Genomic DNA, 15,064 nt, shown 5'->3' with positions numbered 1-15,064 from the left:
TCTAGGAAATATAATCCGTTGATTGCCCCACCTCTCTTATTCATCTCAGGTACTCTAATAACTCTGCAATATTCACTGCTTATTCAGCGCTGTAGTTCTTATAAACATCAACCGAATACTTTATTCAGACGATTAACAACGTCTTACGTTCAGCCTAGAAGCTAGACACGTAACTATTCTAGCCTTTACGTAACCTCTGCAATAATGTACGTCTAGATAGAAACATTATAACGCAATAAATATTTATTAACACATTTAAATGCATATAAATAATGTAGAGAGAACTGTTTGCGTTTTCAGTAGACATTTTATTACGTCATGTTTTCTGATCGAAAGGTTTGTATAGATCATGAGTTTCCAGGCTTTCTGGACTACCCTACTATCCCTTTTTCTAAAAAAAATTATTCAGTTCAATTTACTTACTTTTTTTACAACTCTCGCACTAAGAATTGGTCTTGTCTCGCGGGGACTTTTACAAACATACAGAGTACAACCAGACCAAAGTAACTATTTGTGGATCGCACAAATAATTTCTCCGTGTGGGAATCGAACTCACGATCTCCTGGCGCACTGGTAGTGGCGTGGTGACAACTTTAACCCTTGCGCTACGGAGGCCGAGACTTTTAAATGTCTTGTACTCTTGTATCACCCTAAGACAAACCAACAAGCAAATATGTGTGTGTGTGTTTCGCCTTCTTTAACCCCCGGTTTCTGAGGTACATTTAGCGGTAGTTTATATATGCAATAGCGTCAAAACTCATTTAAAAAAACGCTATTGAATAGATAAACTACCGCTAAATGTGCTTCAGAAACCGGGCATAAGTCAAATAATCTATGTATGTGTTTGACCTGAGAACGGTAGCCAGTCTTCATAATTTATCCAATACTAAATCTGGTTTCGGCGCGTTGCATTAAGTGTCCAATTAACTGAATATGTCATCGCTAGTTACCGGCCAGAGCTCCCAACTATTTAGTTTGCATCACTATTTTGGCTAGGGATGCCTAAAATATTTCTAGTTATATTCGGGGTATTACAACAGTCGTTCCATGTAAAATACTGATATTCAATTGCATCCGGTGAGACTGGAAGCCGACTCCAACATAGCTTGGAAGAAAGGTTAGGCTAATGATTCGGGGCATTACAAACGTGCGGACTACGTCATAATTACAAAGTGCGAGCGAGTCTGATAAATCTTGCCAATTCTTATAACCGCTAGTACATCAAGTTTGTGAAAAGTTAAAAAAAAAATTATAGCAAGTTTTCCTTTGTGAATTTTTGCTATTTATATTATTGAACTCGTTGCGATCGTTAATTAATTAGTAATAATCTTATGAATAAATAATTAAGTGTCAAACAATATATTTTTGGCTGAATATTAACGAAAAAGACAAAACACTGTATGACTAATCAAAGCTTTCTCGACGTTTTATAGTAAGAGAGTTATGTATACAGGATACAAAGTGCTTTTCCAGTCGAAACATAGTTATTTTAAAGATTTAAAGCAACTTAGCAGCCCTACATGAGTCTCTCGTATTTACCGAAGTGCAACCGACTCGATCTGAGCTAATCTTAATTTAATTACTCATCAACCGACGGTATAAGACCGGATATAGGTTTCCATTCCCAACTTGGGCTTAATAAGAATTCCCATCTCACATTTTAGAAGAAAATCGAACCCGGAAACGAAATCATTTAAGTATTTTTATAGGCACTGGCGGCTCGTCTTAAAATTTTATCTTGGTCAACCTGATAAGACTTTGTCAATAATTTTTTTTAATATATACTTAAAAAAAAGGAGAATGTACTAAATTCGTCTGGCTTAAAATAATATTATTAAATATTTTGCACTGAAGTCAGTATAGATTATTGATATATAAAAAAAATAGATAAGACTTTGTTTCTATCATTACTAAGAATACAAAACATGCCTATAGTGCCATGCATGTAACTTTATATCGTGAAACATGAAAACGTAATCACAATGAAGTTCACGATTATCTAACGAAAACGCAAGACAATAATAATATAATTGACATTATTGAAAATCCCCATATAGTTTATGTTCGCTACCTAATACGGTAAAATAAACATTCCTCCCTACACTACACACACTGTAATGTGCAATTTCGTAAACGGCTCAACTCACATTGCAAATACATAGACATGTGCCTTTTTGGAATTGCGTACTTATTTAATTAATTGGAACCATTTCTGCCATCTTACGTTCATAAATACGGGTGTTTAACACAACTGCTAATTAATCTGCTAAGCACACAATATATGCGCTTTATTATTATCAAAAAAGAAAAGGTTCGTGTAAATATTTGTAATTTTTATTGTGTATAGAATAAATTCGTATTGGCTAGTAAAGAAAAGCTAGGAAAATGTAAGCAAACGTTTTTATTGCTCGTTTAATGTATATATTATATTATATATTTTCTATGAACAGTTAAGTGCGATTCACACAGAATGCGGGTGCGTGTCGGACGCGGGTTCGGGACGGCAGTACGGCGGTTCTAATTACTTGTATTCATATGAAAGATATCACATTGAAAGCGTGTACGAGTCCCGCTGTGCTCCCGTCCTGCGCCCGTCACGCAACCGATTTCTGTCTGAATTGCACTTTATAGATATGTAACGGATTATTTCAAAAGCAATAATTGTATTTGTATTGTTCTTTATTTTAATATCACAACTGTTATAAACGACATGACTTTAACTACTTTGTTTAACATAGTTTTTCTAAATCTGCAAGCACGTAATATGTATCAAGGGGATACATGTCAAATATACGAACCTAGCAATAAACTTCAAACGAATACATCATACCTTTTAGTAGATTTACAACCGTCACTTACCTATACGCTATACGCTATACGATAAAGGTCTATTTACGTATAAACCTAAGAAATTGCTTTGGGATGTTCACGTCTCAGTCATGTCTATTTTCTAAAACTGGGGCGAAGACGTGTCGCGCTTAAAAATATTCTTTGTTTATTCTTTTACGTTGAATGTTTGGAACTGCTTACTTCTATACTTATATTATTATTTAAGGATAGAAAAAACCGGTACTTAACGATCCAATTAAAACTAGTATGACTATCACGTATCTCAGTTGACAACTAGTGTACGTCAAATTGATGGTCACTATTCATCCATTGGTGCTTTAACGTAACTTGTTTATCACCGTAATCTAAGGGAGAAAACAATTTACAACATATTGGCTTTTAAAAAGTTGTCAACTGAGTGATAGACCCTCCGATCATTCCTTAAAATTCCGAAATCGAAAAGATTCATACAGCAATGAATTCCACAAAAAAAAAACCATTTTGGTGTCGATCATTTAGAATTTTTTACGTTAATTATACCACGATCATTTTCCCGGAAAACGAAAGAAGCATTTCCGTTACAAATTTCATAGCAATGGCTTAAAGTTTATGTATATCTTAAGAGGTCAATCATTTTATTAAACTAGTAACAAAGTTTGGGTTAAGAAATCAAATCATGGCTCTCTAGTGGCCATATTAGACATCACACGTCAAGTTAGTGGCTAACCGACCAAATCCGAATAGTAAGTAACTGGGGACTAGGAAGGGACGTCCCTTCTGCGCCCAGGTAATATTATGTTCATTATATTTTGTCAGGTAATTAGTAATATTTCGATAGTTACAGGAAAACGAAAGAAACTTGAATACCTTAAGGATTTGTGATTTGATTTATCGAAAATGTGAAGTATTATCCACGACTGATTCATACCATAGAATTCCGCTTTCTTCCTAGTAGGTAGGTAGAGACTAGAGTACGACGATTTGATTAAAAATAGCGTTGTGTTGACCAAATTTAAACGTGAATCTCAACGTGGGTAGTCAATGGCTATTTCGTTTGGCCAACACTTGTATATCCTTTAATGACTCACGAAGAAGGTCACTTAATCCAGAAACATTCCAACGAACTCTTTCATTATAATTTGAAAGGTCGCGCCGTACACCTGCTGTCTAACATCAAAATAATACGAAATTATACTGACTTGCCCTTTACCTTGACCCTCGTAAATCCTTTATAAATACACCTCGGAAAGTTTCTGCGAATTAATCGCTATTTTACTTAGATTTGACGTCCAAACTTACGTTTTTAAATACATCTGCCGGCCTAACGGTCAATATTCTTCTATCCAATACGTTAAAGTTATTTTCATATATTATAAAGAATGTTAAAGGGCCATACGTCGCAGACTGTCATGCTGTTTATCATAAAATCGGTCTGTGAAACGGAACGCAATACCCGGCTAGTGCAACCATAAAACTTTTAAAGGTGACCAGTCGTTATAGTCCATTGAAATGTTACATGAGTTTTACATTTGTTAGAGGACGCAATTTTATTTTTGGAACATGTAGGGGGGGTCAATAGAAGCTTAACTTGAAGTTTGTGGGGTTGCCACTCTTGTCCCCCGGCCGCCATCTTGGAAAAGGGGGTGGAACCACTTTTTTCGCTATATCTCAGAAACTATGCGTCTTGCAATAAAACTGAAAAAGCATAACTTGTAGCAAATTATTTTGCCTACAAATATGTTACATAACTTTTTGCCCTAAATTAACAATTAAAGAAGTTATAAGCAAAAAAGTGCAATTCTTTTTATATCAATTTTCTTTATTTGTCTATAACTTTTTTTAACGACAGCCGCGCGGATCGGTCTCTGAGGTTAAACCACGCTTGCCGAGGTTGTTCTGTGGATGGGTGACCATCTTACACATATCGAGTGCCTACATGTTTCGGAAGGCACGTTAAATTGTGGGTCTCGGCTGTCATTTTCGAAGATCTTTGACAGTCGTTAACAGTAGTCAGAAGCTTGAAAGTCTGACAACCAGTCTTAACGAAGGGTATCGTTTTATATCACAGGTAACTGGGTTGTGGAGGTCAGCTAGGCAGTCGCTCCATGTAAAACACTGATATTCAGCTGCATCTGGTGAGACTGGAAGCCGACTCCAACATAGTTTGGAAAAAAGGCTAAGCTGATATGTATAAATACAAAAAAAAATACCTCAGACCAATCTTGTAGAGTATTTTTCGAAGAAAATTTATCCCTATATTTTTTTTCAACTTCATTAATTATAAACTCAGTAACAGCGCTACGAAATAGACCGGATACGAAAAGAAAATATTTGAAAAAAAAAAACGCTTTTTTGCTTAGAACTTCTTTAATTGTTAATTTAGGGCAAAAAGTTATGTAACATATTTGTAGGAAAAATAATTTGCTACAAGTTATGCTTTTACAGTTTTATTGAAAGATGCATAGTTTCTGAGATATAGTGAAAAAAGTGGTTCCACCCCCTTTTCCGAGATGGCGGCCGGGGGACAAGAGTGGCAACCCCACAAACTTCAAGTTAAGCTTTTATTGACCTCCCCTACATGTTCCAAAAATAAAATTGCGTCCTCTAACAAATGCAATATTCGGCCCTCAAATTGTAACATTTCAATGGACTATTAACGGAGATTGAAATATGGTGGAGCAGTCTTGTTATCATCATAAAGCGGTTACGACCTACTTGTAACCCTGGCTTTACTCGCTCATACCTCATCTTATAGCGTAAAATACGACTCTACCTAGATGTATCATTCCAGTTTATGAGTTCAGAATTAGTTTCAACATGATGTAAGGAACTCTACATGGATATTGTGGGATTTATTGTTTATTGGCACTTTACATGAAGTATGCAACACTCGAGATTATCAAGTGCTCTTGTTATTTATACAGATCGCCTTAATGATATTGTTCGTTGAATTCGTTGAACCCACCTGACGAAGAATATATTGACATTGAAATTGGAGGTCTCCGTCGGCGTAACTTCGGGTTGTGTGTGATTGTAATATTGTCTCGCGTGCGAGACGGCCGCGACTGCGGCCAGTCGTTGTGAGCTTCCCATCGCCCAGCCGAGCGGGCTGCGCTGGGCTGAGACAGCACCCGCGCCCGCCACCAGCCACAAGCGGCGCCAGCGAGCCACAACCGCACCGCGCGGCGCCGCCTGCGCGACTGCCGCCACGAATTTCGTACGCTCTTTTTTTAAATATCTTGTCGATCTTTTTCTGGCTTTTAAGCTGCAGCTTTGAGCATGTCTTTCCAGCCAGTGAATATTCACTTCCTTAAGATTTTATCAGCTTGTCATCTTTTCGATGAACGTGTCGATACGGCACATCTGAAACAAAATTAGCGGAACTTTTACATTTGTTTAACAAACAGATAAAATATTGCATAATGTTAGTTCGTGTCTGGAAACTAACTCAATTACTTTTTAAGACATTAAAATAAATTGAAATTTATTTGATGTATTATATTCACACTTTGTTTACGCGGTCTATTTTTTTCTATACAAAGATTGCTATATCGAATACTACATATTAGTTTCATAACACCCGCATTCTAAAACCGCAACGTAAACACATACGCAAAACGTATAAATAACAAAAAAGTAACATTTACGAGTTGCATTACTTTTGTTACTTTGGTAAATACCATCAAGTAATAAAAACTTCTAGGAAAAGAACAAAAACTCTACATTAATAATCTATTTTAAAATCAGACACAAAACTGACTCTACAAACCTATTTGTATCAAAATAAAAATAAAAACAAGTTTATATCATCCTAAACCCACTTTGTTCGTAACTAAAAATAGACTTCAATACATTTGATTTCCACTTGTCTCGTAAAGTCTACGAGCCTCTACGAAGATTCTACGGTGCTACGAACTCAGTCGACATTTGAAACGGACGGGCTACGAACTTAATAATTAATGTATACTACTAAACTAGAGCCTTTATTGCATTGTTTATTATTGAGCAAACAATTTCTTGTAATTATACTTTTTAGAAATAGTTTTTTTTTTATATTTATCGGAAATTTATTTTCGTAAGTAATTACTTTCTTTTTAAACTTGAATTCTTTCCGTTATGTAAATATTTTTACTTTTACTATTTAAAGTATTGTTAGCCAAAGAGACTATTATAAACATTTTTGTTGTTTCTTTCACCGGACTATAATAATATTTCCATGGACTGAAATATTACTTTTTTATACACATTATTATGTATACCCAATTAACTATTACAATCACCATATCTTCATTAAAACTGAAAACAATTAATTGAGCAAAGATAACCAAAACACAAACATACCTTAAACTTATTCAAAATTGTCGATAAGAACTTGTATTTTAAACCAGTTATTTATCAAACACACTGTATATAATTCACAATTAATATAAAACGTCACACAATTTCGATCGCGGGAGAAGTTTTCGCGGAACGAGAGCGAACGCGACGCGTACCCCCGACACTAGCCCGTAGAATGACAACCAAAAGGAGGTTCTACCGCCCGCCCTTTACCACCAATGGCCAATGTTGGCCTTGGACGAAAACTTCCCCCCAACCGTAACATCAACGAAGTATCTACTGTTTTATTAAACCACGTCAAGTGATCGTTTGTGTTTCCAAGTATTGTGTAATATTTTAGCTGCTGGGAATTCTGTTTTAAAATGTATCTTTATAAATTAAACTAAGTTTTATATGCACAGAAACCTACATTACAGTAGGAATCGTAATTCTAAATTAAAGTAATTCAATACAATAACAAAAAGTTAAACAAAAAAACAGCATATAATGTCTTTAACGTAAAGAATTGGCTGGCGAATTTCATCCAACATTGGGGCCAACATTAATGTGATTAGCGGGTCCAATGTTGGATGTTTCCCGTCACTCCCTCGACCGTGTTCGTCCAGTCACGCCGCCAACAGGTTCGTACTCTTTCATTTATCGTATCACAACACGCAACTTTACACCTTATGTCATGTGCATTTCAATTTAGAACGTTCATAATATGTCAATAGTGTCATTTGAATTTTTTTTTTTTAGTTCGTTCCAAAATTTGTTTTTTTATTTTGACAGTGTCATTTCATTTAAGATTAATTTTTCGTACTAAGATCTTTTTTTAGGCGCGGTATGCAAAAATATACATATAATATGCAATTTGAAATTACGTTATATGCTTCGGTCTGTGCAATTAGCACGATCGATTTATATTATTTATTAGCGAGTATTTTTTATAATATGTCAGATTATATTATTTTTGCTATTTTTGCGTCGGTGTTAGTGTCTCAGTGGTTAATATGGTCGTTACCCTACTCTCACTGTGCTGGGGTTTGATTTCTATACATTAAGTTTTGTTTGTCTGTGCGAGCGTTGACTTTAAAATACAGGCCAAATTAATAACCTCCTTTTTTGAAGTCAGTTACAAAAAAATATAATTTCTTCATCCATTAACTAAACGTTTGTAGAGTGTGGGATATCTATCCCATGAAATACCAATAACTTTAGTTGCAAATAAAATTCGCTTTTTTATACAAGCTATTTTTACAATAGCTTGGTGTAAAATACTAAGTTCATGTTCAATTCGCTGTTGCAATAAAACCTCGGAGTTAAAGCTTTTCATAAACCAAATAAAACTTTTTATTAATTCAATGTTGATTAAAATGTATTGTTTAAATTTTAAACCACGTTTATTCGCTAGTAGATTCAGTAAGTTAAGCTCCTATCTCGCGGTCTGGCTTATGATGGGTGACCGCGCATTTAATGGGGATTGAGATACCTAGGGATCGTGTGTGTTCCGACATACAAAAATCCCTAGCCTTCTAACGATTTGACGAACTTTAGTGCTAAGTGCCCCAAAAATACATTTAATTCCATAGAAATTCGAAAAGTTTTGCCTAAACATATTTTTTCTTTTATTATTTCTTGGAGTTTTGGCACTGCTTGCTGACTGTATAATTGGTACGATCCTTACGAAATTTCCTTGGGACATTCACATACAAACTTGAATCCTTCTATAGGAAAATTCTCTTAAGATAAAATACCCTTGACTCTTTGAAAGGGTGAAATTTTCCATGTTACTTATACGTATAAGTTGGGGTAGGGGGTGTTACAGTTCCCTAGAGATGTCGCGACATCTGAGATTCCCGCGGGCTGTACTATGAGCACTTGATACGTACCGACTTGTTTCTATCTATCGTATATGTTACTGTAAAAGCCCAAACTGTGGTAAATCCTAAGATTTTCCGGTAAAACCTAAGATTTACCAACTCTCAATGGTAAAAGTCCGAAGAATACTTTAAAACAATCCCGTAATGAGGGAGGGGTTAGGCCTTGAGTCCACCACGCTGGCCAAGTGCGGGTTGGGGACTTTGCATGCCCTCAATCAATGTATTAAACAAGTTTTAGGCATGCAAGGTTTCCTCTCGATGTTTTCCTTCCTCGGGTTCGAACCTGCGACCACTTGCGTGGGAGGTGTCAACTTATACCACTCGGCTATCACTGCTCACTATAAACATTTAACTGAACTAAATATACCTAAACATTTGTTCTAAATAAAAAAGACAAAGGTGTACTACTAAACTTATCACAAGCAAATATAAAGTAGGTAACCGTACTAAAAACTTTACGACGACCAAAAACTAGAATATGGTATTATCTCTCAAATATGTGGGTAATATGAGATGTATGTGTTCACTTCTAAACAGGTAAAGGTACGCGTCTATTGTTCGTTAGCCGTTATATCATATACTAGCGGCCCGCCCCGGATTTGCCCGGTCTAAACATTTTTTACAGTCTTACAACTTTTACACATAAAGCTTCCTCTTGAATCACTACAAAAATGTCATCAAAATCCGTTGCGTAGATTTAAAGATCTAAGAATACATAGGTACAGAGATACACAGGTATTATTTAATATAGTTTACAGCCTTCCTCAATAAATGAATATTCAACACAAAATGTTATTTAAATTCGAAAAAGTAGATCTTGAGATTGAGCACGTTCAAACCAAAAAATAACTCTAGCTTTACATTATTGTTCTTCTGTCCGCGTAAAATAATTTCCCGAAGTGAACACTATCCTATGTTTAATATAGATTATAAACTATCTGAGTATCAAATTTCACTGCAATTCGTTCATTTTTCGTGAAAGAGTTACAAACATACACCCATCCTTAGAAACTTTCACATTTATAACACAAGTAGGCTAGAGGTATAGATAAAGGTGAGGGCAGACTAGTGACTGATGACGTCACAGATATGAGTTTAGTGGGAATTTTCGTCACAATGCGACCGTGGAAAGGGCGAGTGTTGATGAATGGGCGCTGTTCCGAAGTGCTTTAGTCGTTTTGAAAGTTATACGTTGCGTGTATTGATCTTGTACACTGTGGCTTATATTTGTGTACATAATTTATTATTATGTACTGTATTAAATTTTGTTCTTCAAATTGTAACGTTTAAAAATTTTAATAATGGTCAATTTGCAAAAAATACTAACGTAGTCTGTTCAATCTAAGAATAAAGTCTATACTTTTCTTTTTAACATAGCCTGAAAGAACAAAAAAATGTGTGAATATAAGCATCGAATTTTCACGTAATTATCTAAAATAGTAGCCACGCATCTTGTTCAGAATACTTTACTTATTGCCTATAATATGTTTGACCAAATTTAGTTTAATTTATTCAAGGTAATTCAAAGGTAACGTGGATTTCAAAATTACCGTTAAATATATAAAATCACAGCTATTACTGTCAATGGAGTGGACAGATGTGTAAAAAAACACCAACGTTTGAAGCGAACCTATTGCCATTTCACTTATTAACACACCATTTATCTCACTAGGTCATTTTCGTTCCATTCAAATTCGTATACCACAAGAAATAAAAAAAAGCTTTTGCCTTGGAACACATGACCTCAACCTTCCAATTCCGCACCTTAATTATGGTATAAAACCTTCATATAGACACGTCATTATAACCGGAGTGGTTTTGTACTGGGTTATGTTGTCTAATGAGTCGCGGCTCCAGTTACAATTAACGTGCACTGACCAAAATGTGACGACCTACAAATGAACCTCTCTACGTTTAATTGGTGATGTCATACAAATAGACGAACGATCTTTTGTTATTGTTCTGTGGCGTGCTCAGTATTGTATAAGACTGACCACGAGGGCCCAGATTTGATTCTTAGGTCGAATAATAAAACGCCATTGGACCTATATTTGACTACTTACAGTACCCAAGATCACATCAATAAATTATTTGATTATATTAGTGTATTTCCTAATAGTAGCTCGGAGTTTGTTAACATGTCCCGTATAAGGCAATAGGTCTGGGCCATATTACATGGGTCTCACATTGTTAATAGCAAAACGCAGGTGTCTTTCTTACCCCTCCGCCTACACCTTCGGGTACAGCAGACGTGATATTATGTATGTTTTATGATAAGCTTAAGTATTATACCCACAGTGTGACCTTATTAAACAAATGTGTACTTCCCTAATTATATTGAAATCGGCTAACCCCCGGGTTCTGGGGTACATGTAGCGGTAGTTTAACAGTTCTATTCAATAGCGTTTTTCTTATATGAGTTTAAACGCTATTGAATAGATAAACTACCGCTAAATGTGCCTCAGAAACCGGGGGTTAGTCATCTAGTCGTACTTGACAGCTTAAATTGTTTTTGATAATTATCATTATTCGTATGACTGCAAATAACATTTTCCTAACGCTAGTTAGAACGTTTTTACCCGACTGCGCAACGTAAAGTAAGGTTATGTTTACGAGATGTCTACGCCATTCTTTCAACAAACACTTCTATCTGTTTAATTAAAAGCCTCTTGTAATATTGTCCACAGGGCAATGACCCCCCTCTATTAATACTTGAACGATATTGATTAAAACCTCCGTACAAAGTGCATGCTTAAAAATTTACACTTTTTACCGATAGTTCATAGTTCATACTACGGTTGACACGTGATCGATGTTTTTTATTATTTTTATACTAGTCTTTCCTTCTTACTGCGCCTGCTTGGGCTATATTATAATTAAGCCTAATCTTCCCCTAGGATATTATATTTTATTAGCCAGTTTCTTTAATCTCAATCTCGGAAATTTGTAATCCTGAATGTTTGTAATTTTACGCAAAAATTACTCGGCAGATTTAAGTGCAATTGAGTACACAGATAGTTTATAACCTAGATTAAAATAGGATACACAAAATACATATCTTTTACCTCGATAACTCTTACTCTTTTCACGCGGTCGAAGCCGGAGTCATGTTAATTAGTTATTACTCAATTTCAAAGTTGATACTCATGGTATTGCAGCAAAAGATTGGCCAAGTAAGATAAATATTATGTAATATTTATATATTATTAATAGATTGATATACATAACACATTAATCACATAGGTTTTACACCCGAAAGTCCGGGGTAGAAGCAACCGGTTATGAGACAAAAGAATAGACATACTCTAGTAAGATAAATAGTATGTAATATGTAGATATTGTTAATAGATTGATGTCAATGACTCGGGACGTCGACTCCTGTGCGTCACGCGAGCCAATTTGCTAAGGTTCACAGTTGAACCAGGGCTGCCAAATCACCTACGATACTAGGCATCTGTTCTCTAGCGCTGTTTCCTACAAACCTTACTAGTATTATAAATGTAAAAGAGGGTTTGAGGCGCCTATAGCCAGTTGCGCTCACCGGTCGGTAAACGATCTGTGGGTTAAGCAACCATTGGCGCGGTCATTCCATAGATGGGTCCCCGCATAGTGGTATTTGAACTGGGCGTCTCCGTGCTTCGGAGGGCACGTTAAAAGTCGGTTCCGGTTGTTGTCTACTAAGATAACAGTCGTTAAGCCACGTCAAAGGCCTCTCGGGCGGCTTGAACACGACAAACAAATGTAAAAGTAACTATGTCTGCCTGTCTACCTCTTCCTCATGCCTAAACGATGTTTTGAGCTTTAAAATACCTGGGAACCTTAATGTGAAGAAATCAACTCGAATTTCGCCAGCGTAAAATATTTTAGGCTTCTCTAAATTGGAGAGCAGACCAGTATCTGACAGGGAGACAGTAGGTGGGAGTTTTCTATTTGATACACACATCCACTATGTATCAAGAAATGGTTCCCAGAATCAATAAAAACCTAATTAGTACTTAGAACTCCTAATGTAATGTGGACATACATCCGATGACACATTGTTAGTAATATCGTGTGATTATTTCCCAGAAATTAAAAGCTCTGTGGTCATATTTCCATGATTATTAGCACAGATTTCTGGTAATAACATAGTTTTTTTTGAATTGACTAGAAAAACACAACTACCTTTATTTTGACTCTTTTTCTATTCATTACTTTCATTACTTTTCAAAGTTAGTCCACGCCCTCCAAGTGTCTTCGTTTTTGCTTTAGTTTTGCGTGGTTTTAAAAAAAGTATATTTATTTGAAAACTATATACCTGCTAGGTTGTAAATAAAACGGCCAAGTGAGAGTTGGACTCGCATACGAAGGTTTCCATACTATTATGTATGCTATTATTGTTGTATGGAAGCCACCCGAAATATTTATTTTATTCTGTTTTATAGCGGCAACAGGAATACATCATCTGTAAAAAATTAAACTATCACGGTTCATCAGATACGCCTGCTGATAGACAGACAGCGAAGTCTCAGTAATAGGGTCCGTTTACCCTGGGTATGGAACCCTAAAAAAAAAGAAAAACTTCGTTCAGAAATTTTCCAAGACAGCCTCATTTCTGTCTACGCTCGCAGCCTAAACGCATCGTTTACGAACTGTAACTCTTCGTTTATTCCTTAGAGAGTATCCTTTCGGTTTTGTTTTTAAAATATTTACGTGTTGGTAGCCCTGGTGACGTGGAACGCGGTGCGCCACATTCATTACCCATTCAATAGTTGGAGCATCTAACATGACTTGTCAATCACAATATACCAACTAATATCGGCTCTAATCATTGTTATTAATACAATTAATCAGATAAATTCGACGACACAGAATTTCAATCTCGCTGTGACGTGTAACTCTTGAAATTGGTTTTCAATAAATCAATAGTTTGTGTTGTTATATATGAATATAATTTTGGAATCGTAACAGTAGGGCGTAAAACTTACTTGTAGCTTTTTGATTTGTTTTGTTTTATGTTTTATTTTTAAAAGACAACTTCGGCACTAAGAATTGCTCTTGTGTCGCGGGGGCTTTTACAAACGGACAAACAACGGACACAGTACAACCAGTATCGAAACAATTATATTATTTGTGGATCGCACAAATAAATTGTCCTGTGTGGGATTCGAACCCACGACCGCCGGACGCAATGGTAGCGGCGTGGCGAGCTATAGCAATGCGCCACAGGTAGTCATGGGACATATTTTAATACAATCAATCAATCATGCAAAACTTTATGCCTATGAGTTGTTTATTTCTTAAATCGTGGATACAATGTCAGATTACAGTGAGATCTTTGAACCTCGCAGTGATGCTTACGAAAAACTGTATTCGTTAAGTACTATACAAAAAATCATATTAAGTCCACATATCCTGCTTAAGAACGAAATCAAAACGTAATAAAAAAGGATGTATCACAAAAGCCAATCTCAGTAATATGAATGCGAATCTCGCTATAAAGCTAAAGACGGTTCAATATGCTCGCGTAAGGCTTGATTTCTTCTTACGCTGACGACGGTAGCGTTCTATAGAACAGTAGCGACGCTGTCGTGCGCGACAGATGTTTCTGTGTAAAGGTAGCGGTTCGCAAGCGAGAAGAGACGGGAGACCGATACATGAGACCGTAACCGGAGACTGCGACCATAACTTTGCTTACGATCTGTCTCCCGTCTAGGTCTCGCTTGCGAACTGTTTAATACATTACCTAAAGTCCAGTTACGTTTGCATTCTGCGATCGTGGTCTCATGTCTCAGTGTCTTGTCTATCGCGGCGCGAACCGCCACCTTAATTTGTGATTTAAGAGTGCGCTCGACCGATGTCAGCGTAAAAGAAAAGCGGGCCTTACCCGTGCCCTCAGTACGTCATATTAACGTTTATCTACTTGACATTTCGCTGCAGACATCCCATTTTCCAATCTAACGAATAATAATGACGTCGCAAAAAGCTTTAACGAAATACGTATGATGATTTTTATTTAAATAAAAGGTTTTGTAACCTTTGAACATTTAAATGTT

General features: G+C 36.1%; 2 protein-coding genes across 3 annotated transcripts in view; one reads left to right on the top strand and one right to left on the bottom strand.

The window, feature by feature from the left end:
- Positions 1–7,323, bottom strand: part of LOC142979724 (uncharacterized) — a 44,727-nt gene extending 37,404 nt beyond the window's left edge. The window contains exons 1-2 of the mRNA XM_076124826.1: positions 7,171–7,323; positions 5,795–6,192 (exon numbers count right to left, since the gene is read on the bottom strand). Of these exons, the coding sequence (XP_075980941.1) occupies positions 5,795–5,922 (128 nt within the window). The 5' untranslated portion in view covers positions 5,923–6,192; positions 7,171–7,323. The remainder of the gene's footprint in view (positions 1–5,794; positions 6,193–7,170) is intronic.
- fdl (beta acetylhexosaminidase fused lobes) overlaps positions 1–15,064 on the top strand; it is a 107,435-nt gene that overhangs the window by 79,921 nt on the left and 12,450 nt on the right. The window lies entirely within an intron of this gene.

The sequence above is a fragment of the Anticarsia gemmatalis genome, chromosome 17 (genome assembly GCF_050436995.1).
Source record: "Anticarsia gemmatalis isolate Benzon Research Colony breed Stoneville strain chromosome 17, ilAntGemm2 primary, whole genome shotgun sequence".
NCBI lineage: Eukaryota > Metazoa > Arthropoda > Insecta > Lepidoptera > Erebidae > Anticarsia > Anticarsia gemmatalis.
This window is presented reverse-complemented; position numbering and strand designations above follow the sequence as displayed.